Source organism: Hemiscyllium ocellatum, chromosome 2 (genome assembly GCF_020745735.1).
Source record: "Hemiscyllium ocellatum isolate sHemOce1 chromosome 2, sHemOce1.pat.X.cur, whole genome shotgun sequence".
NCBI lineage: Eukaryota > Metazoa > Chordata > Chondrichthyes > Orectolobiformes > Hemiscylliidae > Hemiscyllium > Hemiscyllium ocellatum.
The window spans coordinates 9275968-9302487 of record NC_083402.1 but is presented as its reverse complement, the minus strand read 5'-3'; the positions used below and the strand labels follow the sequence as shown (position 1 = coordinate 9302487).

General features: G+C 41.6%; 1 protein-coding gene across 1 annotated transcript in view; it reads left to right on the top strand.

Moving 5' to 3' along the window:
• Nucleotides 1-26520, top strand: part of LOC132821743 (dual specificity testis-specific protein kinase 1-like) — a 131299-nt gene that overhangs the window by 65963 nt on the left and 38816 nt on the right. Inside the window, exons 4-5 of the mRNA XM_060834468.1 lie at nucleotides 1695-1841; nucleotides 7613-7695. Coding sequence (XP_060690451.1) covers nucleotides 1695-1841; nucleotides 7613-7695 — 230 coding nt within the window. The remainder of the gene's footprint in view (nucleotides 1-1694; nucleotides 1842-7612; nucleotides 7696-26520) is intronic.

The following is a 26520-nucleotide window of genomic DNA, read 5'->3' as shown; positions in this document are numbered from 1 at the left end:
TTTGAGTGCTGTATGGACATTGGGATAAAAGGAATTAGTTTTTTTCTTGGTAATGTTTGAACTGAGATTATTTAATCATTATTGTCTGGTGTAACATCATTGCATTTTATTCTTTTGTGTGATAGACTATGTTCTTTTGTTTAAAATTATGTTGGCAGCTTCTTGTGATTATGTTCCGTGAGGGACCTCCATGGTAAACAACAGAAAAATAAAACTGACTATCTATCAAGGCGGGTTTCACACTCTGATCTGAATTGTTGGGTATTACTGTCAGCTGGGATCATAACAATAGAGAAAATGTTTTCTCTCCTGGGTGAATCCAAAATTATAGATCACAAATATTAAGCCAGCTAATAAATCTGATAGGAAGTTGAAGAGAACCTTCTTATCCCAGTGAGCAGTGAGATCGCACAAACTACAGAAGTTGTAAAACACTGTGGGTGATAGTGGGAAATTTTATAGGATGAGTAAATTTTATAGTAAAACAGCCAATGAGTGGCATGAAGATAAGCTTTTTTTATATCTCAAGTGGTTAGGATCTGGAATGTACTGACAGGGAGAGAGGCGGATGCTGTAAATCAGAGGCAAAAACAGAAATTGCTGGAAAAGATCAGCAGCTCTGGCAGCACCTGTGGAAAGAAATCAGAATTAAAGTTTCTGGTAAAATGATCCTTCCTCAGAATTTCTTCGGAACTCTGTTTTGAGTTAACTCTGATTTCTCTCCACACATGCTGCCTGGCCTGCTAAGCTTTTCCAGCAATTTCTGTTTTTGAGACAGATTCAGTTGTGGCTTTAAAAGGAACTGAATGAGCACCTGAAGAGAGCGGATTTGGGGCAAAGCCAGGAGAGTGGGATTTATTCAGAAAGAGAGGGTACTGACATGGGGTCACCTCATTTTGGACTGTCACCATTCTATAATTTGACATGGAGTGGTTGAGCTTAATAGTGCTGTAATGCTTAAAGGAAATTACGATAAATGCATGCAGTAGAAAGTAATAGAAAGATATACATAAGGTGTGAGATGAGATTGGGTGGGTAGAAGTTTGTGTGAAGCATTACCACCAAAATAGACCAATTGGGTTTAAAGGATTATTTCTGTCCTGTCAAATCAATGTGAAAGATACGTTTCTGCCAATGTCACCTCTTCATAAGCAGCCAGATAAACTGATTACGGCTAGCAGCATCACACACATCAAGAGGATTATAACTTGGACTTTTTTTTATAATACCGAATGTATATTGTAGGCTTATAGAAGTGGATCCAGAAATCCACAAATCATTCAGATGGGAGTGAATGTGTCCTATTTTACTGCTGCACATTGCATGAATATAGCAACCAAGACTGAGACACTAATTTGTAAAATATTAGACCTGAATGAAGTGTTCACTTTGACCCTCTGTGTACTATATATGTAAAAGAGATGATGTTGAGGCAGATGTGGGGGCAAACAGCACAGGCTGGAAGTGACTTATTCCCTTTTACCCAGTCGTATCTATTAGAGCGAAGACGAAGCAATGCAGAAGGGAGGTTGTGACACAGTTGCCCACAATTTGCAGGAGTTACCTCTGTCCTACGTTGTCCACCTAAATTGCATTGTAAGATTCCGATAAATGTGAGAAGATTGCAAACGCACTGGTATTTTTATGAATAATATCCATTAATCTTAGCCTTTTTCTTTTGCTCTTTCCTTCAGTACATTAATGGAGGGAGCCTCGAGCAAGTGCTGGGCAGCAATGAGTATTTGTCTTGGTTGGTGAGGATTAAGCTGGCTTTGGACATTGCAAAAGGCCTGTGCTACCTGCACTCCAAGGGAATCTTTCATCGTGATTTGACATCGAAGGTAACTAAACCACAGAGATGTCAAACTGTAGTTAGCAAGACAACATAGGATTAGAAGGATGTTCAGCTTAGCTTAGCTTAATCCATGCAGAACATTGTATCCCTTCCTCATTGCTCCACCTTGCTCAATGCATTCTAGAGAAATTCTCCACCAGAACTCGCAAGTAATTGACTAAAGGTCTACTTCCATCTAGAAGGACAAGGACTGCAGAAACGTGGGAATGCCGCCACCTAAAAGTTCCCCTCAAAGCCACTCGCCATCCTGACTTGGAAATCTATCGCCATTCCTTCACTGTCACTGGGTCAAAATTCTGGAATTCTCTCCCTAAGGGCATTGTGGGTCAACCTACAGAAAGTGGACTGCAGCAGTCTCAAGGGCAACTATGCTGGCCCAGCCAGTGACACTCCTATTCCTGAATGAATTAAACAAGAGTTGAGGAAGAGCAAGGGCCTTCTGCCCACTGGTCTTTGCCAATGTTAGTCACTGCATAAATATGACTTGAAGTGAGTAACTGGTTATTTGTCTTTTTGTTGTTTGTGGAACCTCGCTGTGCTCAAACTCTCAACTGTGTTCACTACATCACAACGGACTACACTTGAAAAGCATTTTACTAGCTGTAAACCTCATAAATGTGTAAGTTCCTTCTTAACCTGAATCCACCAGATTGCCTTCATATGACAGAAATTGGATATAAATGTCTAGACTTAAGGAACTAATTTCTGAACTAGGGGAAGGGAAAGCATAAAAGAAGCAAGGTAATTTTATTCATTCAGAAGACTCCTCTCTGGCTCCAAGTGGGAATTTTCCTATACATGGAGGCTCCTTATACCACTCAAGCTTCAGCAATTATAAGTTCCTGACTTGTGCCTTCCAGCCATTGGGAGAAAGTGAGGACTGTGGATGCTGGAGATCAGTTGAGAGTGCGGTGCTGGAAAAGCACAGCAGGCCAGGCAGTATCAGAGGAGCAGAGGAATAGCCCTTCATCAGTCGATTCTCCTGCTCCGCGGATGCTGTCTGACCTGCTGTGCTTTTGCAGCACCACACTCTTGACCCTTATTGATATTGGACAGGCTGTGAGAAGTCAGTAGGTGAGTTATTTGTTGCAAGATTCCCAGTCTTTGACCTGCACTTGTGACCACAATATTTATATAGCTACTTCATTTCAGTTTCTGGTCACTATAACCTCCAGGATGTTGATGGTGAGACTACTCAGGCATGGTCATGCCATTGAACTTTAAAAGCGATCAGTTAGATTCTCTTTTGTTGGAGCAGGTCAATACCTGCAACTTGTTTGGCACAAACATAATTTTCCACCAAAAATGATCATTGTTCAATTTTGCTGGTTAAGGACATAAACTGTTTCACTATCTGAGGGACCAATGCATTCTTCACTTTTAACCTTTTTTATAATCAAGGGAATTGATGTTGATGAACCAGCTGAAAATGATTGGGCCTAGGACACAACACGGTGTATCTAAGGGCTCTTGGGAGACTTGGGTTCAGGCCCTATCTGTTCAGATATTCTATCTCTCAACAGGGTTGATTAGGAAATAGCTACATTTGAGGAACTGAATGTTGTTGTGGTGCAGTGGTAGTGTCCCTACTCTGAACAAGCATGGCCTGGGTTTCATGTCCCACCTACTCTAGAGCTATGTAAACATCAAGTCAGTTAGGAAGCTATTTACACTGTGGAACTCCTGCAGAGATGTCTTGGAACTGAGATATTTTAGACTTGAATAACTATAGCTAACTCTCTTGTCCTAGCTATGATGCAAGCCACTGGCGACTTCTCCGTGCCCCCCCCCCCCCCCCCCATTTCCTATTGAGATCAATTTTGTGGGGACCTCTTATGCCACGTCTAGTCAAATGTTGTCTTGACATCAGGGCCAATCATTTTGACCTGGCTTCTGAGATTTAGCTCTACTGTCCAGTTAGGACCAGGCTGTAATGAGGTCTAGAGCAGAGTAGCTCTGGCAGAATGCAAACAGAGGGAAGGCAAGTTACTGCCTTGAGTGCTACTTGATAATACTGTGTTATTGCTAGATAATTCTCAGTACACTGAGGGATTGGTAATTAGCCAAATCTCATTTGTCCAGCTTTTCTGCGCAGGATATACCTGGACAATTGCCTGTGGGCCAGGAAGTCCAAGTTGTTGTCCTACCTTGCAGGTGAGGCAGAAATGTTTCAAGAGGTTGATGAAAAATATCTGTACTTGGGCAAGCTGTTCTAGTACAGATACAACACTGGCATCTATCTGACTATGTGAAAAATTGCGCAGGTATATCCTGGATACAAGACAAATTCAACCCAGCCAATTACTGCCCCATCAGTCTACTCTTGACCATCAGTGTAGTGATGGAAGATGCCATCAACAGTGCTACCAAGCAGCATTTGCTCAGCAACAACCTGCTTGGTGTTATGCAGTTGAGTTTCCACCAGAGCCACACAGTTCCTGAACTCATTACAGCCTTGGTTCAAACATGAATAAAAGACCTGAATTCCAAAGGGGAGGTGAGAGTGACAGCTCCTGACATCAAAGCCAAACTCAACTGTGTGGCATCAAGGAGCCCTAACAAATCTGGAATCTTTCGGAATCGGGGAAACTTTCCACTGTTTGGAACAATACCTGACCGAAAGGAAGATGGTTGTGATTGCTGGAGGTTAGTTATCTCAGCTTCGAGACACCTCTGCAGGAGTTCCTCAGTGTAGTGTCATCTCCAGCTGTTTCATCAACGCCTTCGTCCATCATGAAGTTCAGAAGTGGGGATTTTGCTGGTGACACGATATTCACAACATTTGCGACTCATACTGAAGCAGTCCATGTCCAAATGCAGCAAGACCTGGACAATATCTAAGCTTGTGTTGACAATCGGCAAGTAACGTTCACACCACACAATTGCCAGGCAATGACCATCACCAACAAGAGGCAATCTAATAACCACTCCTTGAAATTCAGTGGCATGACTGTCACTGAATTCCCCATTGTCAGCATTCTGGGGGGTTATCATTTGACCAGAAACTGAACTAACCACATAAGTACACTGGCTGCAAGAGCAGGTCAGAGGCTAGGAGCACTGTACTGATTAACTCAAACTTCTGACTCTGCAAAGTCTATCCAACCTATATTAAGGCACAAGTCAGGAATGTGATAGAATACTCCTCACTTGCCTGGATGGGTGCAGCTCCAACAACACTGAAGAAGGTTGACAAAGCAGCCCACTAGATTGGCATTGCATCCATAAACACCTACTAGCAATGCTCAAGAAAAGCAGTGTGTATCTCCAAGAAGTACTGCAGAAATTCACTAAAGATCCTGAGGCAGCACCTTCTAAACCCATAACCAGTCCTATCTAGAGGGACAAAGACAGCAGATACATGGGACCAGTAGCAAGTTCCCCTCCAAGCCACTCACCATCCTGACTTGGAAATATATCACTATTCCTTTAGTATCACTGAATCAAAACCATGGAACTCCCTCTCTAATAGCATTGTGGTCTGCATGCAGCACATGAACTCAAGCGATTTAAGAACGCAGCTCACCATCAATATGTCGAGGGAAACCGACAATAAATGGTCCAGAGAGTGATGCCTGCATCCATTGATATACAGGTTAATGCTCTGAGGATATTGGTTGAAATTCCACCATGGCAGCTTGTGGAAATTAATTCAAACTAATATCAGTAATCGTGACCATGGAACCATTACTGATTGTCATAAAACCAGTCTTGTTCATTAATATCCTTTTTAGGGAAGGAAATCTGCTGTCCTTACATAGTAGACAGGCAGGAGGCTGGAAGAACACAGCAAGCCAGGCAGCATCAGGAGGTGGAGAAGTTGACATTTCAGGTGTAACCGTTCTTCAGGACTGGAGTGGGTGTAGGGGGAGCTGTAGACAAAAGGACTGGCAGCTGCAGGGTGATGAAATGGGGATAGGTGAAGACAGGTAGGGGGTATGACCTGGTTGATCAATGGGAGGAATGAATCCAGTAAATGGCTGGGAGGAGTAGAAGGGAGAGCTGGGAAGGGAGGTTATTTGAAATTGGAGAACTCCATGTTGAGTCCTCCAGGCTGCTCAGGCAGAAGATGAGGTGTAGTTCCTCCAAATTGTGGTTTGGTTCGTTGTGGCAATGGAGGAGGCCAAAAATAGTTATGCCAAAAGGAGTAGGAAGGGGAATTGAAATGGACAGTGACTGGGAGGTCTGGCCAGGCCCTGAGGGTCTGGCTGAGATGTTTGGCAAAATGTTCCCTCAGTTTACGCTGGTCTCCCCAATGTAGAGAAGAGTACCTGACGCAGTAAACTAGGTTGGAAGAGAGACAAGTGAACCTCTATTTCACCTGGGAGGACTCTTTGGGGCCCTGGATGGAGGTGAGGGGTGGTGGTGGTGAGACAGCGGTTCACCTGCGCCTCTTTCTACTGAGTATACTTCCAGCCTCCTGCCTAGCTATTTGGATTTCAGCATCTGCAGTTTTTTTTTTGTCTCTAATCCTTTAGTGGTATGGCCTATATGTGACTTCGGATCCACATCAATGTGGATGACTGTCAACTGCCCTCTAGTCTGACCCTAGTAACCCACTCCGGTCAAGGGACACTTAGGAATGGGTAACAAGTGGTGGCCTTGTCAGTGCTACCTCCAATAATGGGAAGTGGATTAAATTGACTGAAGACTGGAATCTGATGCTTGGGATCTCCGGAGGGAGTTGAGATGGATCTTTTGTCTTTTACACTGGCCTGCTCAGTTTCCCAATCATTGAGAATATTTGTGGCGGAGCTGCCGCTTCCTGTTAATTGTTTAATTATCCACCATCATTCATAATTGGACATGGCAGGACTGTATACCTATAAGTGGTGAGTTGGGATTCGAGGAGCGGGGTGGAGAGGTGAGAGTTCAGGGAGTTTGAACCCGGAATGAAGAAGTCTGGCTCTATACTTCCAAGCAATTAGGGGAGGGGACTAGATGGTGAATGAATAATTTAAAAAAAAAAGTCATGGTGTCCTGAGATTTGCAGGTGAAAATGTGTTGCTGGTTAAAGCACAGCAGGTCAGGCAGCATCCAAGGAATAGGAAATTAGACGTTTTGGGCATAAGCCCTTCATCAGGAAAGCCCTTCCTGATGAAGGGCTTATGCCCGAAACATCGAATTTCCTGTTCCTTGGATGCTGCCTGACCTGCTGTGCTTTAACCAGCAACACATTTTCAGCTGTGATCTCCAGCATCTGCAGACCTCATTTTTTACCCTGAGATTTGCAGGGCCAATTACGGTTTGTCCCATAAACCTGGTGCCTGTTTCTAGGTGGTTGACATTGGGCTGGCTGTGGTTTAGACTGCAGATTCAACAGTTATTTGTACTTTGCTCAATTTACACTGGGAGGTGGGGAGGAGGGAGCAGGCCTGATGAAGGGCTTATGCTCGAAACGTCGAATTCCCTATTCCTGAGATGCTGCCTAACCTGCTGTGCTTTAACCAGCAACACATTTTCAGCCATGTTCTCAGAACACCACCTCCAAACCCAATACTGCCAGGCAGCTGCTGTTCACTCAGACTGATCAATATGCAATTACATCTTTCATTCAAACTCAAAATATGTCGACCCTGAAGAAGGTGGTGGTGAGCTGTAAATAGGGATGGGCAATATATGCCGGCCTAGCCAAATGATGCCCAGATCTTGTTAATCAATAAAACAACTGAGTTCACTCACTTCTTCAATTGAGGAAAAGGCCCAAATGGGATTCATCCAGAAGCATTGGAAATATTGCTGTGTTTTCCTTTTCAGAATTGCCTGGTGAAGCATGAAGGGAAATCATACACAGCTGTGGTGGGAGACTTTGGCCTTTCAGAAAAAATCCCAAATTATAGGTGAGTTAAAATAAAAGCAAGAAAGAACTTACATTTTATATTGCCCCTTTCACACGTCTTTTAATTCCAAAATGTTTCCAATTAACTGCTTTAACGTGAAGACACTATTATAAGGTGACAATTGCAGCAACCAATTAGCAAGCAGCCACCTCACAGATGAAATTGAATAGTCTGATTTTATGATATTAGTTAAGAGATAAATATTCATGGCCACGCCTTGGAGAACCTCCCTGCTTGTCATCTAAGTAGTGACGGTGAAATCTTTTACACTCGCCTAAGAAGGAAGATGTGGTCTCTAGTTAATTTAATCAAAACAACTCCCCGTGGTACTGCAGCACTCCCTCAGTCTTGAACTGCAAGTGTCAGTCTAGATTTGATGCTTTAGGTGGGGAGTTTGAAATCTGTCTCCGAAGTGAGGGTCTTGTCCAGTGTAACAAAATTGATCCTGATTAGCTGACCTACCAGGGAATGAAAGCAAAGATTTTAATCTCCACATAATATGATGTATAAGGTCCGCTGGAGAAGATGCAAAGTCATTCAAGAGGATGATACCAGAAATGAGAGAGTATGAATATCCCCAAAGATGAAATAAGTGGGGAGTTCTTTCCTCTAATGGTAACATGATAGAAATCTTTAAAACAATGAAGAGGCTTGACCATTCCACTTGGTGGCCATGTCCAAAGCGAAGGGTAAAAAATGTAAGACCGTCACATAAGATTGTAAAGAGGAAGAAATGACTTCAGAGGGTTTAGAATGTGAAAATTGTTTCAGAAATGATGCTGGTTCTTCCTGTGCGATGTGCAATTTGAAAAACGCAACTGTTGCATTTAACCCTAAATAAATTATTAGGCTTTGACCAGACAAAAGGTGATATGGCTCAGGAACAGGCAGTTTGGGGTCAAGGGAATCCCTGGAGGTATACAGGAGTTTACTGAAAAAGGACATCGGGGCGGGGGGACACAAAAAGAGGGCATGAGATAGCCTTGGCTGAGAAGATTAGGGTGAATCCAAAGAGATTCTTTAAGTATGTTAAAGGAAAAAGAATAACTAGACAGAGAATAGGGGCCGTCAAGGACCAAAGTAGACACGTATGTGTAGAACCGCAGGGGATAGGCAAGGTTCTCGATGAAATTTCTCCTCTGGGTTTACTGTGGAGAAAGACATGAAGACTTGGGAACTTGGGGAAGTTAGTGGTCACATCTTGGGGACCGTGAATATCTCGGTGGATGAGCTGTTTGGATGTATTTGAATGTACGAAGGTGAATAAATCTCCTGGCCCTGACCAGATATATCCAAGAACGCTGCAAAAGGCTAGAAAAGAAATTGCGGTGGCCCTGCCTGATTATTTCGGCATCACCTTGAGTGAGGTCCCGGAAGACTTGAATGTTGTGCCCTCATTCAAGAAGTGCTGCAGAGAAAAAACCTGGGAACTACACATCAGTAAGCTTAACAGCTGTGGTAGGTAAGTTAATTGAGAAAATTCTGAGAGATCAGATATACATGCATTTGGAAAGACAAGGTTTGATTAAGAATAGTCAGCATGGCTTTGTGTGGGAAATCATACCTCACAACTTTGTTAGAGTTCTTTGATGAAGTGACCAGAAAGATTGACAAGGGCAGGGCAGTAGATGTAATCTATATGGGTTTCAGGAAAACCTTTGATAAGTTTCCATATGGTAGGCTGCTGTGGAAGGTTGGGTTGTATGGAATCCTGGGAGAGCTGGCAAATTGGATACACAATTGGCTTGTTAGTAGGAAGCAGAGGTTAATAGTGGAAGGATGGAGGCCTGTGACTAGTGGAGTGCCTCAGGGGTCAGTGCTGGGCCCATTGCTGTTTGTTATCAATATCAAGGCATGATTAGGAAGTTTGCAGATTTGCACTAAAATAGGAGGTATCGTGGACAATGAGGAAGGTAATCAGAAATTGCAGCAGGACCATGATCAGCTGGGGAAGTGGGCTGAGAAATGGCAAATGGAGTTTAATATCGATATGTGTGAGATCTTGCATTTGGGAAAGTCAAATCAAGGCAGAAGTTTCATAGTGAATGGTAGTGGAACAGAGGGACCTTGAAGTTTTAGGTGCACGGTTCTCTGAAAGTGGAGTCACTAGTAGACAGAGCTGTGAAGAATGCTTTTGGCACATTGGCCTTCATCAGTCAGGGCATTGAGTATAGAAGTTGGGAAGTTATGTTGCAGTTGTACAGGATGTTGGTGAGGCCGCACTTGGAGTATTGCATTCTGTTTTGGTCACCTTGCTATAGGAAAGAAGTTATTGAACTGGAAAGAGTACAGAAGAAATTTACAAGGATATTGCCAAGACTCGGTGGCCTCAGTTGGAGGGAAAGGTTGGACAGTCTGACTTTTTTCTTTGGAGTGCAAAAGACTGAGGGGGATCTTCTAGAAGTGTATAAGGTCATGAGAGGCATGGATAGGGTTAGGAATGAAGGATTAGAGGGCATCAGTTTAAGGTGAGAGGGAAAGAATAAGAGGGAACCTGAGGGGCAACATTTTTACACAGGGTTGTATGCAAGTACAATCAGCTGCCAATGGAACTGGTTGAGGTGGATACATTAACAACATTCAAAAAGCATTTGGACAAATACATGAATAGGAAAGGTTTAGAAGGATATGGACCAAGTGCAGGGAAATGGGGTTACCATGAATGGACATTTGGTCGGCATGGACCAGTTTGGGCCAAAGGGCCTGTCTATGTGCTGTAGGACTCTATGACTCTGAGATACAACTGTGAGATTTCATAGAGAATACTCAGTGTTTCCTTATGAAGGCAAATATCACCATTCTTATAGACTAGGGAGGAGACATAAAACCCAGCCTTGATTCTTAGTGCCATGTCAACTATTTACTTATTTCGACTCAAAGACACACGTGCAGACAGAGCACACAACTTATATTTATTTCCATCACTAGATTTACTCAGGGTGGGTAACTGGTCCAAAGCCAGAGGCTGTAAGTTGACGGGTGCAACTCTGCACCAAGACTGGCAGACCAGAAGATTCCATTGTTCTTATTCCCTGTTGTAAACATGTTGAAACAGTTTTCAGGGTGATAATTAACCTGCTTGATGCTTTATGAATGCACCTTTCATAGCCACAAAGCTCTGGGGTGGGCCTGAAGCGCTAGAGACAGGGAGATGTCACTGTGCCTCAAGACTGTCTCTCATGACTACATACTCTCTCTCACGCATGCATGCATACACACCCAGACACCACCCTAAGGGGAAAAAAACAAAAATTACTTATGTAGTGGTTGTAACAAGGTCAACCACATGGACCTCCTGGAATATAGGTTCCTTGATTGAGTCTGTTGATAGGGTCCAATCTAGGAGCCCTGACTGACAGGTATGAACAGGAGTGTCAGAGGTTGTACCCTCTCTGAGAGCTGCCTCTGAGGGAGCTGGATCAGTGTCAATGACTCTCCACATGTAAATAAAGGGGGAACTTGGTGGTGGGATACTGGCCTCTGTGGAATTATTTCACTTACTTTATTTTAACATGCCTTTTTAAAGAGTCTACATCATTTCCTTAAAACCAAAAGCCTTCTCACGAAAATGAACAGATCCTGACAAATTAAGCCATGTGAAAATAATAACTGAGGGCCCGTTTTCAGTATGGTAGATGTTTTGACTTTTTTTAGAGAGCTGCTTTTACAGATGTGTAACGAAATGTTGATGCAATATAAGTCTGAGACTGATAGCTACTGAAGCATTTTGCAGCCAGTTATACCCAATTTATAGTGCTGGGTAATACCCTGGAGAGATTGGGTTAGAATGTGGTACTCACAGGCCACAGTTGTGGGTAATTCTGTCGATACATTTATGAGGAAGTTAACAAACACATAAGGGAGAGAGGAATAAAGGGATCAGCTGATATGAGCCCCATGTGGATTCTGCTTGGTGTTAGAAGCAGGTTTTTCCTTACTGTGTAAACCAGATGACTTCTCTCCAGCTGCAGGACACCCTGACCTCATGTTCTGCTTTTCATTAGAGAAAGGAAGGCCAAAAGGAGACATGATCCAAATGTCTAAAAATGCTGATTATAATGAAAGTAAAGGCCAAATCTTGAATACAAACTGTGAGCACGCAGTGAGATATTTAAAACCGATTTTTTTGCACATGATGGATGGTGATGAAGGAAGCTAATTGGTCCATCTAGACTTATCACTGGTTGTGATCTCTGCTATTTGTGGAATCTTGCTTTGTGCAAATTGGTTTCCATGTTTTTTCTGTTATGTTTAGGGAGTGGCATTCAGTCATAATCCCACATATGGTAGCCTTTGCAACATTGGCCCTTCAGCCAAACACGTACTCCAAATGTTTCAACCTGAGCATCCTCTGGTTCTGAGTCGACTGTAATTGTAACAACATTGAGTGTTGTTTGGTAAAAATCCTGAAACTCCCTCCTGAACAGCACTGTGGTTGTACTTACACCACATGGACTGCAGTAGTTCAAGAAGACTGCTCACTTCTATCTCCTCCAGGGAAGGTCAATAAAGCCAATAATATCCACCTCTGAATGCATAAAGAAAAGATTAGAATAGTGACTGCACTTCATTGCTTATGAAGCAGTTCTAAGAATGTGGAGTGTAATAAAATAGAAATTCCTTAGACTTGGAGTGACTGAAACAATTAATATTGTTTGGATGTCAACTGATTAGGGGAGGATAGTTTTACAGATCAAGAAGATTGAATGTTGTCATGGGGACAAATAACTGCAGGTTGAGTTGGTTAGGATTGTGTTTGCTAGAGTTCAGGAGAATGAATGGGAATCTTAGAGATTTATAAAACTCTAACCAGACGAGACAGGAGCATAGTCATACAACATGAAAACAGACCCCTCGGTCCAACTCGAGGAAGGATGTTCCTGATGATGGGGAATCCAAAACCAGAAGTCACAGTCTAAGGATACGGGGTAAACCATTAAGGCCTGAGATGAGGAAACTTTCTTCACCCAAAGAGTGATGAACCTGTGGAATTCACTTCCACAGAAAGCAGTTGAAACCAAAACATTGTGTGATTTCAAGAGCGAATAGGATATAGCAGTTAGGGCTACAGGGATCGAAGGATATGGGGGGGGGGGGGGGGGGGGGTGGGGGTGAAGAGTTAGGAGCAGGCTGTTGAGCTGGGTGATCAGCCATGATCAAAAAGAATGTGGAGCAGGCCCTAAGGGCTGAATGGCCTACTCCTGCTCCTATTTTCTATGTTTCTATATAAGTCAAGGATCAGTGGTCTTCTTTTCTCTCTCCACTCCTCTGTCGAAAGTGAAGAAGCAGCTGAATGATTGCAACACTGAATCTCAATGACAACTGACCAATACTTTAGAAAGTTTATGGGCTGCCATTAAATGAGCAAGCGTTGTCATGGTTTCTAAAATGCTCAGAAATCCCAGTTCTATTCCAGAAAAATAGAAGTCATTAGGACAAATTAAACTGTCATGAATTCACCTGGAGCTGGAAGAAAAGACAGCCTGAATGAGCTTCGCTAGATGTAGCTCCACCTGAGGTTAATTGTTGCAGAGAAGTGGATCCTAATATTAGTGAACAGTCAGTCTCCATGGGAGCCTGGGAGTGAATGAAGAAGCTGGGACAAAGAGGCCATGTCAGTTTTAATCTGTCTCCCGCCTGGCAACCAGACCAATTGATAGGCTCCCCTTGGTATCCCCTAGGGACAGTGTTCAACAGCTGGAAAAGGTAGAAGAGGGCACCGGAGATCAAGGCTCGGCAGTCCAAGGATGAGGGGTCATTGTGGGAGTGAAACAGTGAGAACTGGGGCGGGGGGTTTGGGAAGAGGCTTTTGTGGAACGGAACAAGAGATTGGACCTTCCTGAGAGTAAGAGCGGTTATTCTACAAGGAAGTGAGAGATTGTTCTTTGAGAAGAAGGGTAAGTTGATGAAAAAGGCCACCTATAGAGGGATGATTGAAGACTTCATTGTGAGATCAAGGTGGGGAGTACTTTTTGTTCTATCTAACTCGCAGGGAGTGCTGTAAAAGCTACTTCAGATGGCAGCTCCTACTTCCTGCTCACTACCAGGTTTATTGATCTCTGGGAAATGATGTGACCTACAAAACATGTCAGCATTGACCTGGGGACTCATTCTTTGTTTCTACATTTCAACTATCTCTCACTCACTGTGTCTGGAGGGAGTAATTATCAATGCCAAGGCCTTTCCAATGAGAACCATTGGGTAGATGTTGCCGAGGGATGACCTTTGCAAACAGTTGATGGTGTTAAGAATGAGTGTTTCCAAAGCACTGCCCATACAAGAGATGCCTTTATAGATAACGCTGGTGCTGTTCCGATTGCTAAGGGAGTTGCAGAGAATTTTTCAAAGATATATTTTTCTTTATCAGTTATTAGTGTTTCTCTCTGAAAGGTGCAGAGAGAAAAACCTTCCATACAGCTCTCCTACGTAAGAGATTGTCTCTGTCTCTGTCTCTGTCTCTGTATCAAAGGCACTAATATGGGGAGATCTTTACAGACTAATGTTGCTGACAGATGCTCTCTCCATACAGCAGATGATGATGATGATAGATGGATTTTACAATGCTGCTAATGCCTTGGCGTCTCCCTGTTCCTTTTGTCTTTAGCTATTTCTAGGAAATGGCTTTGCCAAGAGGCAGATGTACCAACCATTGAATCTAGGAAATAAGATTATTATATTTTAGAACAGGATTATGGTTGAATGGCAAATGTCCATTTCACTTGGTGTACTATTTGAGCTGTATTTAGATACATCATATCCTAATTAGGATTTAATTGCTTTTCAACATTTTTCTTTGTATTTCCATATTCCGTGTGCTTCTTCAGCTCTTCACATGTTGAGGCTTATACCTGAGCCTGTGCTTTCTGCAGTTCTAAGGACATTAAGACTTTTGTTAGAGTTCAGTCCGTTTCACTTTGAGTAATTGTTGACCAGAAGAATTCAATCACACTTTTACTAGTCAACTCATTCTTAATTTTGATTAATTGTGAAACTTAATTAGAATCTGACAGACTCTTAACAGATGAGTGATCAAATCTGTTATAAAAACAGAAATAAACTCAGCAGGTCTGAGGAGATAAAAATAATTAATATCTTGAGTTTAATATGGCTTCATCAGAATTGACCATATCTGTTACCTTTGCTTGTATTTTCTATCAGGATTGACATCAAGTAGCAATGAATTTTACAGCACTGAATCTTACAGAACAGAACCAGATCAGTCAGCTCAATAGGTGTCAGCTGGTGTATATATTCCACACACACCTTTTCCCATCTGATATATCTAATCCCTTTAGCATTATCTTTGGTATCTTTCTCAATTGTGTTTGTACGGCTTTCCCCTCAATGTTCTTTGGCTCAGCCAAACCCTGTGGAACTAAGTTGAAATTTCTCTTGACTCTCTGGGTAAAGCGGCTTCTCTGGAATCTCCTATTAAGAATTTATTAATAGTGCTGTTATATTTATTGTCCAAATTTTGCACACTCCTGCGTTCAGAAACATCGTGACCATGCGAACCCTGTCAAACTCATTCAATATTAAAGACTTTTATTGGATTTCAGTCTTCTCTACAGAAAAGAGTTCCAACCTCTAACCCCTTCCCAATAGTTACAACAACTTAGTTTTGGTATAATCTTTGTAAATAATTCTTTCACTTCCTAATTCTTTTCGACTTCCTTTTTAAAGTAGTATGGATGATCTAAGGTTTCCTGTTAAATTGAACACACGTGCATTGCTCTTTTTTAGTCACGTTCAACTGCTTTCCTACTTGGAGTGACTTTTGATTCACATTCAAAGTTGCAGCTTCTACCAATGTTTAATTCAATGTGACCAACTCTTGAGATACCCTCTTTCAGTTTACAAAGCTGAAAAAAATTTGATCTTTAGTTCAGTGAAGAAACAATGTCTCAAGGAACATCCCTGCAGTTAGCACGTTGCCTCACTGCTCAGAAGATCCGTGGAGGACCTGTAAGACGGCTGGTGGACAGGAAAAAATCTGACATTTAACCCAGCCTGACTTACACAGGGGGAGTCACTGAATTGTTACAGTGCAGAACCTGGCCTGTCATTTCTGCACCAGCTATCCAAATGATGCGAAGTACCATTTCTCCCACGCATTCAGATAATAGGCTAATTCCGTCTTGTAAGGTTGAATCTGCCTCCAGTATACTCCCAGGCATTGCATTCTAGAGCCTCACCACTTAATGCACGAAGAAGATGCTGCCAGATATGGAAAGTTTCTTATAAAGAAAGGCTGGATCAGCTGGAATGTTTTTTCACTGGAGCACAGGAGGTTGGGAGGTGACCTTCTAGGAGTTTATAAAATAATGAGGGGTATCGATAGAGTTAAAGGTAGTTGTCGTTTCCCTAGGATGAGGGATTTCAAGACTGGGGGCACATTTTTAAGGTGAGAGGAGAAAGCTTTAAAAAGATATGAGGGGCAGATTTTTTACACAGGGTGTTTTGTGTGTGGAATAAACTTCCTGAGGAAGTGGTGGATGTGGGTACAATTACAATATTTAAAAGACGTTTGGATAAGTATGTGAACAGGAAAGGTTTGGAGGGATATGGGCCAGGAGCAGGCAAGTGGGACTGATTTAGTTTGGGATTGTGTTCAGCGTAGACTGGTGAGACTGAAGGGTCTGTTTCTGTACTGTATGACTCTGAGTTGTTTGTCTCCTATCGCCTTTGCCTGTTTTGCTAAGTACTTCACATCTGTGTCCTCTTATCTGTATTTCTCCAGTCCCCTCAATCCAGTCTAAAGAAGATTGAAATATTATGGCCAGTATCTCTACAATTTCTACTGTCACTTCCCTTGCAAGCATCCTATCTGATTATGGTGCTTTTTCAATTTTAATTGCAGATAGATTGTCCAACTCCATAAAAACTTTAAACCCTCCCAGTGTCTGAATTACCTCCATATCTCCATGGTTAGGCTAAGTAATAATAGATGCAAAATATTAGTTTAATACTTCAGATATGTCTGCTGCCACACAAATCATCTTTCTAGTCTCTAGTTTGCCCTACACGTCATTTTATCACCCTTTTACTATGTATATGCTGACAGAAGACTTTGAGATTCCCTGCTGTGTTAGCGGTTAGACTCTTTGTATAATGTTTTTATTTCCCTCTTCACCACTTATCTGAACCTTCTATATTTGGCTTATATTTTCAATTGTACTGTATACCTGACATCTAACTTAAGCACATTTTTTCTTCCTTTAGTTAATTTCTATCTATTTTGTTAGGTAGGGAGTTCTGGATTTGTTTGCCCTACGTTTCTTTTGTGAGGCAATGTACCGTAACTGTGTCCAAACTATCTCCTCTTTATAGGTAGCCCATTGTTTAGCTATTGCTTCTCTGCTAATCTTTAGTCCCAATATATTTGGCCCAGATCTATCCCATTAAGGTTGACTTCCCCCACTTGATTATCATTACTCTGGATTGTTATTATCCCTTTTGCATAGTCAGACTAAACCTCCTGATATAATTGTCACTGTTCCTAAATGTTCTCCCAATGCTGGATCTATTTGGCCCACCTCATTCCCAACAAGATCTCTTTTTTTAAAATCTGAGATGTGGGATTCTTGGCTAGGCTAGTGTTTATTGCCCTTCCTTACATTTCTTGTTAGTGGCTATTAGGGACAAAGTTTCAAGAATTTGACCCAGCGGTATTGAAGGAACAGCGATCTGTTTCCAAATCCCTGTGGTGTGTGCCTTGGAGGGGAACTTGCAGGTGATGGTGTTCTCATATATTTGCTACCATGGTCCTTCTAGATGGTGATGGTCATGAGTTTAGGAGGTTTTGCCAAAGAAGCCTTGGTGAACCTCTGCAGTGCACTTTGAGAAGGGAGTGGTTGTAGATGTGGTGCCAATCTTTGGGCTACTTCATCTTGGATGGGTGCAGCTCCAACAACACTCAAGAAGCTTGACACCATCCAGGTAAATGGGGAGTATTCCATCACAGTCCAGACCTGTGCCTTGTAGATGGTGAACAGGTTTTGGGGCATCAGGCGATGAGTTACTCACTGCAGTACTCCTAGCCTCTGACCTGCTCTTGTTGCCACCATATTTATGTAGCTCATCCAGTTCAATTTTTGATCAATGGTAGGCTTCAGGGTGTTGATTATGGGGAAAGTGAGCAAGGTTAACACCATTGAATGTCAAAAAGGAATAGTTTGGTTCTCTCTTGTTGAAAACAGTTATTGCTTGGCACTTGTTTAGTGCAATTGCTATTTGCCACTTGTCAACTAAAGTAGTGCTTCCTTCCTTGTTGAACTGGACCTGCACTGCTCTACAAAATTCTTCTGAACAAAGTCTAGGAATTCTTGCCTCTCTTTGCTCTTGACACTACCATTGTGCCAGTCTATGTTTTGGTAATTAAAGACACCTATTACAACTACTGATTGTACTTTACTTGCAAACTTGGCCCACTATGCAAGCCTCCCCTTGTATCGTAGATTTGCTGTACAGCCAACTGAGCTAACCAACCTCCCCTACAGTGTAAGGACACCCACAATATTGTTAGGGAGGGAATTCCAGAACTTTGACCCAGTGACGTTGAAGGAGCAGAGATATATTTCCAAGTCAGGATAGTAAGTGGTTTAGAGGGGAACTTGCAAGTGCTGGTATTTCCATGTATCTGCTGGCCTTGCCCTTCTAGATGGAAATGGTCCTGGGTTTGGAAGATGCTGTCTGAAGAACTTTCGTGGATTTCTGCAGTACATCTTGTAGGCAGTACACACTGCTACCACTGAATGTTGGTAGTGGATGTTTGTTGTCATGGTGCCAATCTAGCAGGCTGCTTTACCCTAGATGATATCAAGCTGCTTAAGCGTTGTTGGAGTTGCACCTGGCCAGGTAAGTAGGGAGTATTCCATCACACTCCTGACTTGTGCCTTGTAGGTAGTGGACAGGCTTTAGGGAGTCAAAGTTTTACAGCACTTCGAAGTATTTCATTTTCAACAAGGTAACATGGAAAACATTTATTGACTTTGCTGTAAAAATCTGACTTGAGAGGAGCTGTTCAGCTCAGTTTGCATCACTGTCACCTCTTGAATTTAAGCCCGTCTCCAGAATATAAATTTGTAATCCAAACTGATGCTGCTGTCCAGGACTGGGAGAATGTTACACTGTTGGAAGTGCCGTATTTCAAATGAAATGCTAAACAAAGCCTGGTCTAATGATTCAGATGGATGTTAAAGTTCCCTCTGTAATGTTTGAAGAAGAACAGAAATATTCTGGCTTTGGCCAAAATTACTTCCTCGGGTCAAAAGAGATCAACAGATTGCTTCTCAGTCACTGATAATGAGACCTTGCTGCGGGCAACTGGCTGCTCTACACATAAAACTACATCTTAAAGTCAATAATTAAGTGTGTCAGGGTGTACTGAGAGTTGCACATTTGAGATTTCTTTTCAACTTATGATCACAAATCATTCACAGTGCACTGCCCAGCTCATTATTTGGAAGTTGTTGCTTTCCTCGGTTGTGATTTAGTTGCTTAACACCCAGTTTTACCTTGATCTGTGTAACCAACCATTTTTATGCCAATTAATATCAGCCTGAGATTAAATGTTGTTTAATGTGTACTCGTAACATAATTTTTGTTGGATAAGGGTTTCAAGGGATGTGAAGTTGAGGAGTAGGTCAGCTGTGACTTAATTGATTAGGGGGGCAGCTCGAGGGTCAGAATGGAATTGTCCCAAATCTAATTAAGTCCTTTGAGCATTAAGGCTTTGAACATAATGTTTTGATTTATAAGGATTCTCACAATTAGTACATATCACCTGATAGTAAAGTACTTGAACATTGTTACAAAGATAGATGTGGTGCTGAAGCTTTTTATCATCAGGACAAGTGTAAGAGTACCAAGTTTCAAACAATCACAACAAGTTATACTACAGTAGAAAAGGTGCTGATTGTTTGGTAAGTTGACATTGATTGTCATAGAGAAAGCAATGGGGAACAATAGGTTCCCCAAACTCCTATGGAATTCAAAAGGTACATAGAACATAAAAAAATACAGTGCAGTATAGGCCCTTCGGCCCTCGATGTTGCGCCAATCCAAGCCCACCTAACCTACACTAGCCCACTTTCCTCCATATGCCTATCCAATGCCCGTTTAAATGCCCATAAAGAGGGAGAGTCCACCACTGTTACTGGCAGGGCATTCCATGAACTCGCAACTCGCTGAGTAAAGAATCTATCCCTAACATCAGTCCTATACCTACCACCCCTTAATTTAAAGCTGTGCCCCCTCGTAATAGCTGACTCCAGCTAGAAGCCTTGAACCTTTTTGATTCCTTTCTTTGTCCATCAGTATGAGTATATGATGCATCGAGCCCCTTTGTGACCTCACTGATTTTCCTAAGTTGTTTATTTGCATTGCTATTAGCTATTGCTGGATTTCAGGGTTACATCTAAGAGAAGAAGTTCCATTTGGGTTGAGAAATGGCATAGTGATGCTGTCCCTAGACTAATAATGCATTGGGTCAAGGCTAATGATCTGGGAGTATGGGTTCAGATTCCAACATGATGACAACTGGTGGAATAAAGCTAGAATATAAAGTTGTTCTCAGTGATTGACACCATAGTTGCGGTATGAAGTGTATGTATCTATAAGGGAGTATATCTTAAACTGCTGTTAATCACTATTCAAATCAACAGATATGATGAATTAGTCTCATGACTTGTCAGGCAGTCTGATGCAGTAGTAATTGCTCTTGTTGAATATTTTCTTTATATAATCTTATCAACTTAAAAGTTGTTTCATCAATCCTTGTGTGAGATTGCAATGTTCTCAGTGGCAGTTTGTGGTATCTTTCAATGACTACTTCCATTACTGGATGGCAGTATAATTTTGTAAGGTTTGATTAGTTAGCAGGAGAAAAAGAGCTGGTCTGAAAGTCAAACTATCAAGTGTCACCCTGTGAAAGGATTCTGCAGCTTTATCAGGATTATATACACTGTACCTTTTGTTCTGAGATCGCATTTCACTCTAAGCCAACAGACATCATTCAGAGCTTATAAAGTAGAACACTTTTTTTGGCTGTGAAGTTTGTGCAGCAATACAAATTAAAATGGAGAGATTGAAGTGAGACATTGATTTAAGTAGAACTCCACAGACAGGAGAATTTACGTTCATTTAATGCTGAAATTTCTCTGGATGGCAGCCAATGAGAAGTGGTGTTCCCCAAGGCTCGGTGTTGGGACCACAACTTTTCACTTTACACATGAACGATCTAGATGAAGGAACTGAAGGCATTCTGGCTAAATTTGCACATGACGCAAAGATACGTAGAGGGACAGGTAGCATTGAGGAAGCGGGAGGCTGCAGAAAGATTTGGACAGGTTAGGAGAGTGGACAAAAGGAGTGGCAGATGCAGTACTACTTGGCAAAGTGTGAGGTCATGCACTTTGGTAGGAGGAATAGAGGCGTGGACTATTTTTTTCTAATTGGGGAGAAAATTCCGAAGTCTGAAGTGCGAAGAGACTTGAGAGAATCCTGGACTGGAACTCCCAAGGTTGAGTCCGTAGTTAGAGCATAGTACAGTACAGCACAGAACAGGCCCTTCAGCCCATGATCTTGTTAAGAAGGCAAATGTAATTATGACGTTTATCTTGAGAGGACTTGTTTATAAAAACAGGGATGTACTTCTGAGACTCTATAAGGCTCTGGTCAGACCACATTTGAAGCAATGTGCGCAGTTTTGAGCCCCATATCTCAGGAAGGATGAACTGACCCTGGACTGTGCACAGAGGAGGTTCACGAAAAGCTTAACACATGAGGACATTTTGAGGATTCTGGGTCTATATTCAATGGAGTTTAGAAGGTTGAGGGGGGATCTAATTGAAACGTACAGAATACTGAATGGCCTGGCCAGAGCAGATGTTGGGAAGATATTTCAATTGGTTGGAGAGACTTTGATGCGAGGGCACAGCCTTAGAGTAAAATGAAGATAAGGAGAAACGTCTTCATCCAGACAGTGGTGAATTTATGGAATTCATTGCTACAGAAGGCTGTGGAGGCCAGGTCATTGAGTATATTTAAGACTGAGTTCGATAGATTCTTGAATATCAAGGGTTACAGGGAGAAAGTGGGAGAATGAGGTTGAGAAACTTACCAGCCATGATTGAATAGCGGAGCAGATGCGAAGGGCTGAATGGCCTAATTTCTGCTCCTATGTCTTATGGTCTAACTGAATTTGTGCAGACTGGGCTGGAAAAAACTGGGGAGATCCAGAGTGCTCAGCAGATCACTGTCACAATGAAACAATAACCTATGAACAATAAAGGCAAGAGTCACTAAAATCTGTTTCATCAAATAGAAAATCCCTTGCCTTTGGCATATTTCTGACAAATCTCTTTTCTATTCTCTCCGAAGTCCTTCCCAAAGTTTGGTGACCAGAATTGAACACTACCCCACTGAGACTTATTTAGTTTGTAATGAACTAGCAATGACTTCCTTGTTTTGGTGTTCACTGCTCCTATTTACAAAGCCAACTAGCCCACATGCTTTCTTAACTCGTTTAACAACCTACCACTTTCAAAGCTTGAGCATGCTCCCTCTGTTGCCGTACTCCCACTGCCAGCCACTTCCCAACCCCAATTCCAAGGCATTACATACTAAGATCCAAATACAAACTTTGGAAACCTCACTGAATCCTCCTCTCCAGTCAGAAAACACCCATTTACCACTTTTTTCTGTCTGTTCCTTAACCAATTGCACACTCATTATTCTCCTTTCAATAACAATGTGTTTTTGATTTATAGGCAAGTATGTTACAAATGCTCTTAGAAAGTCCATACATACATTTTACTGCACCACCTGAATCAACCCTCATTGTTAATTCATCAGAGAGCTCAACAATGTCAGATAGACACAATGTGCCTGTAACCATTCTCTGTTGGCTATCCCTTACTAATCCATATTACTCCAAGTGAAAATGTTTTGTTGATAACGTTCTTTTAATGGTTTTCTCCACCACTGACATTACACTGACAGATCTATAATTATCAAGATTGTTGCTAAATTTGAGCAATGACAACAATTTGGTACTTTTTTACTTTCCATCTATTTTTGTCCTTAAAATTGATTCTTGTGGCATTAGCTTCATCTTTTTGTTTTGTGAAGACAAGTGCTTTAATATTCAACACTTGAGTCACATTCTCTGCTTCCACAAGATTACCTGTTTTTCATAAATTAAAAACAAAGTACAAGAAAAATTTCAGCAGGATGTGTGGAAAGAAAACTGACTTAGTTTCAAGACCAGAGTGACACAAAGGCTTTGAGTTCCCTTTAATGCTACCTGTTAATATTTATGTCATAATCTTTGTTTTCTCTTGTATTCTTTTTAAATTTTCACTTGTTTGTAACACTCCTTGCATTAGCACACATGCATACCAACACCACACTAATCATCTTGTACTTCCCAATTACCTATTTTTTTTGTATTGTAATTCTTTGTTCCATTGCTGTGATTGTGCACGTAAAAGGTTTAGGCTGTCCTGTCAAGTTAGCTAACAGTTATTTGAAATTGTTTGTTTAGATTTAAGACAATAAAGTTGTTTAGCTGACACAAAATCAGTAACAAGTAGATGCACTAGAAATAGGGTAGATCTGTTTTTGTCTGTAATTTATTGGGTTCAACCTCACTACACTAATTATTGTAGACTTGGCTGACTTACGATAATACTTGCTCCCATTCTTTAACCTTTATATTCTTTTGTCTCCCTCAATGCTCTCGCATGTATTGATATGTTTGTTGGTAGAGTTCCGGTTGGAATGCCATGCTTCTAGGAATTCTCGTGTGTTTCTGTTTAGCAAACTGAAAGAAAGGAATGCTTGCATTTATGTTTTCTTGTATTTCCATGAGGCATGGCCATTTCAGGGGGTAGTTAAGAACCAACCATATTGTAGGGAGTCTGGAATCACATGTTATGGACCAGGCCATACCCCCTCAAAACATTGCAAGAAAGTAGCCCAGACCTTTGCTAGTTGTTTTAAGCAGCTGTAGTGTGGACATACCAGGAGAGATGTAGCTGGTCAAATCGCTTAGTTTTAAACAAAACAGAATTTATTTACAAGATTACTGAATGAAACACAAAAGAGAACAGAATAACTTAACCTTAGTGAAATTTGAGAAGATTTGTAGCTCAGGTTGGGGTTCTGAATGTAAGTTTGCTCGCTGAGCTGGAAGGTTTCTTTTCAGAGGTTTTGTCACCATACTAGAGGTGACATTTATCAGTGAGCCTCTGGTGAAACACTGGTGTTAGTGACCTGCTTTCAGTTTGTGTTTAGGCTTCCCTGGGTTGGCGATGCCGTTGCCTGTGGTGATGTCATTTCCTGCTCTTTTTCTCAGAGGGTGATAAATGGGATCCATATCAATGTGTTTGTCGATAGAGTTCCAGTAGGAATGCCATGCTTCTAGAAATTCTCATGCAGTCTTTGTTTGGCTTGTCCTAGGATGGATGTGTTGTCCCAGTCAAAGAGGTGTCCTTCCTTATCTCTGTGTAAGGATATTAGTGAGTGTGGATCATGTCTTTTTGTGGCTAGTTGATGTTCATGTATCCTGGTGTCTCGTTTTCTGCCTGTTTGTCAAATGTAGTGTTTGTTACAGTTCTTGCACGGTATTTTGTAAATGACATTAGTTTTGCTTGTTGCCTGTATAGGGTTTTACAAGCTCATTAGCTGCTGTTTTAGTATGTTGGTGGGTTTGTGGGCTACCATGATGCCAAGGGGTCTGAGTAGTCTGGCAGTCATTTCCAAGATGTCTTTGATGTAGGGGAGGGTGGCTAGGGTTTCTGGATGCCATTTGTTTGCTTGTTTGGGTTTGTTGCTGAGAAACCGGACTGTGTTCATTGGGTACCCATTCTTTTTGAATATGCTGTATAGATGATTTTGCTCTGATCTTTGTAATTCGTCTGTGCTGCATTGTGTGGTGGCTCATTGAAATAATGTTCTAACGCAGCTTCGTTTGTGTATGTCGGGATGATTGCTTCTGTAGTTCAATATTTGGTCAGTATGTGTTGTTTTGCTGTAGATGCTGGTTTGAAGTTCCCCATTGACTCTTCACTCTGCTGTGACATCCAGGAATGGCATTTGTTGTTGTTTTGCCTCCTTTTTAGTGAATTTTCTGCCAGTAAGGACATTATTGATGATCTTGAAGGTTTTCTCTAATTTGTTTCATTTAGCGATGACAAAGGTGTCATCATAGCTCTGCCAACCATCCAACCCAAACTTTGGGTCTGCTACGTGGGTGACTGGGAAGGATGGCAGATTTCCTCCCCAAAGGTCATTACTAAAACAGATGCATTTTTACAATAATCAATGATGGCTACCATGGTCATTACTGAGACTAACTTTATATCTCAAATTTTTAAACTTCATTTACACTGAAGTACTTTTGTTGAGATTTAGTCACAGTAGACCTGGGAAACATGGCAGCAGTGTCACAGTAAGATTCCACAAACAGGATTGGCAAGAACTGGAAATACTAATACAGTGGAGGACTAGCGTTGTGCTTAGAATACTTAGAATACCATTGGACTTCTATGGACTAGCTAAATGGATAGCACACAACGTATGATTTACAGATAGAATAACAACAAAGGTTAAAATTCAATTAATAAAAATTGAAGTGAGTTTTGATCATTTTGACAGCTTCAATTCCTTTTGTTACTCAATAACAATAAATATTTGTATACATATGAAGGACATTTTAATAATTTAAGGTTTTGAGTTCAAACTCTACTTCAGAGATTTCAGCTCACAGCTGATAGCTTAGTGCAGTACGGAGGGTGTGCTACATGGTTGACTGTGCTGGCTTTCAGACGAGTCATCAAAGCAAAGCCTATCTTCATTTCCACCTTTGATGTAAAGCAATTCATGGCAGTATTTTAAAGAAGAACAAGTGTTTTCCCTAGATTTCAGATGAATAATTATCCCTCAACAAACATTTAAAATACAGCAATCCAAAAGCAAAATACTGCAAATGTTGTAAATCTGACATAAAGACTGAAAATGCTTGAAATATTCCCTCCAACTGCACTTCAAAAAAATATTTTTTAAAAAGCACTTTGGGATATCCTCAAGTCACATTAATGCAAATCTCTGTTTTCTGTACCTATGCTATGTGAAACTTTTCTACTAAAGTTAGCACATGTGGCTATGACAACACCTCTATATCCTCCCTTGTTGCAGTTTCTGTACAGTGGGACTGGTTTAGAGCATGGAGTGAAAGTTAAGGGTATCTTGCAAATTACTGTCCTCACAATGGTCAAGTATATACCAGGAGTGAATTTGAGAAACTTAAATCCCTGTGAAAAGGTGAATTGAACTACAGAGAAGAATTGTGCTGGAGCTGGCTGTATAATCCTTCATCAAGCTTTGGCTGCAGCTTTAAGTTATGCTAATGGCACACGCACCCCCCCCCCCCCCCCCAACCACTTTGAGTTGATTGGACTTCAGCAGAGTGTGAGTGTACACAGTCAGTAAAAATAGACTGACCTTTGCTTTGCTTACTCCGTCCCTTCTACAAATTGCAGAAGGGACCTCAGGGCAGACAGCCCTATGTACTCCTGCAGGTAGCTGGATGAAGTCAACAGCACAAAGGTGATAGGGAAGGTCTACCTCCCCCTCCCCCTAACCTAAGCAATCACTTCATATCATCCACAACACACAGCCTTTGCACTTGCTGATTGAACTGTTAATTTTGACACTGCTGTTTATTTGAAGGAATGCAGAGCTGGAGGGGAGGTTCTTATTGTCTGTTTTCTCTCGCCAGGAACTAATTAGACCTGGGGCTGAACCACCCACTGTAGTTTC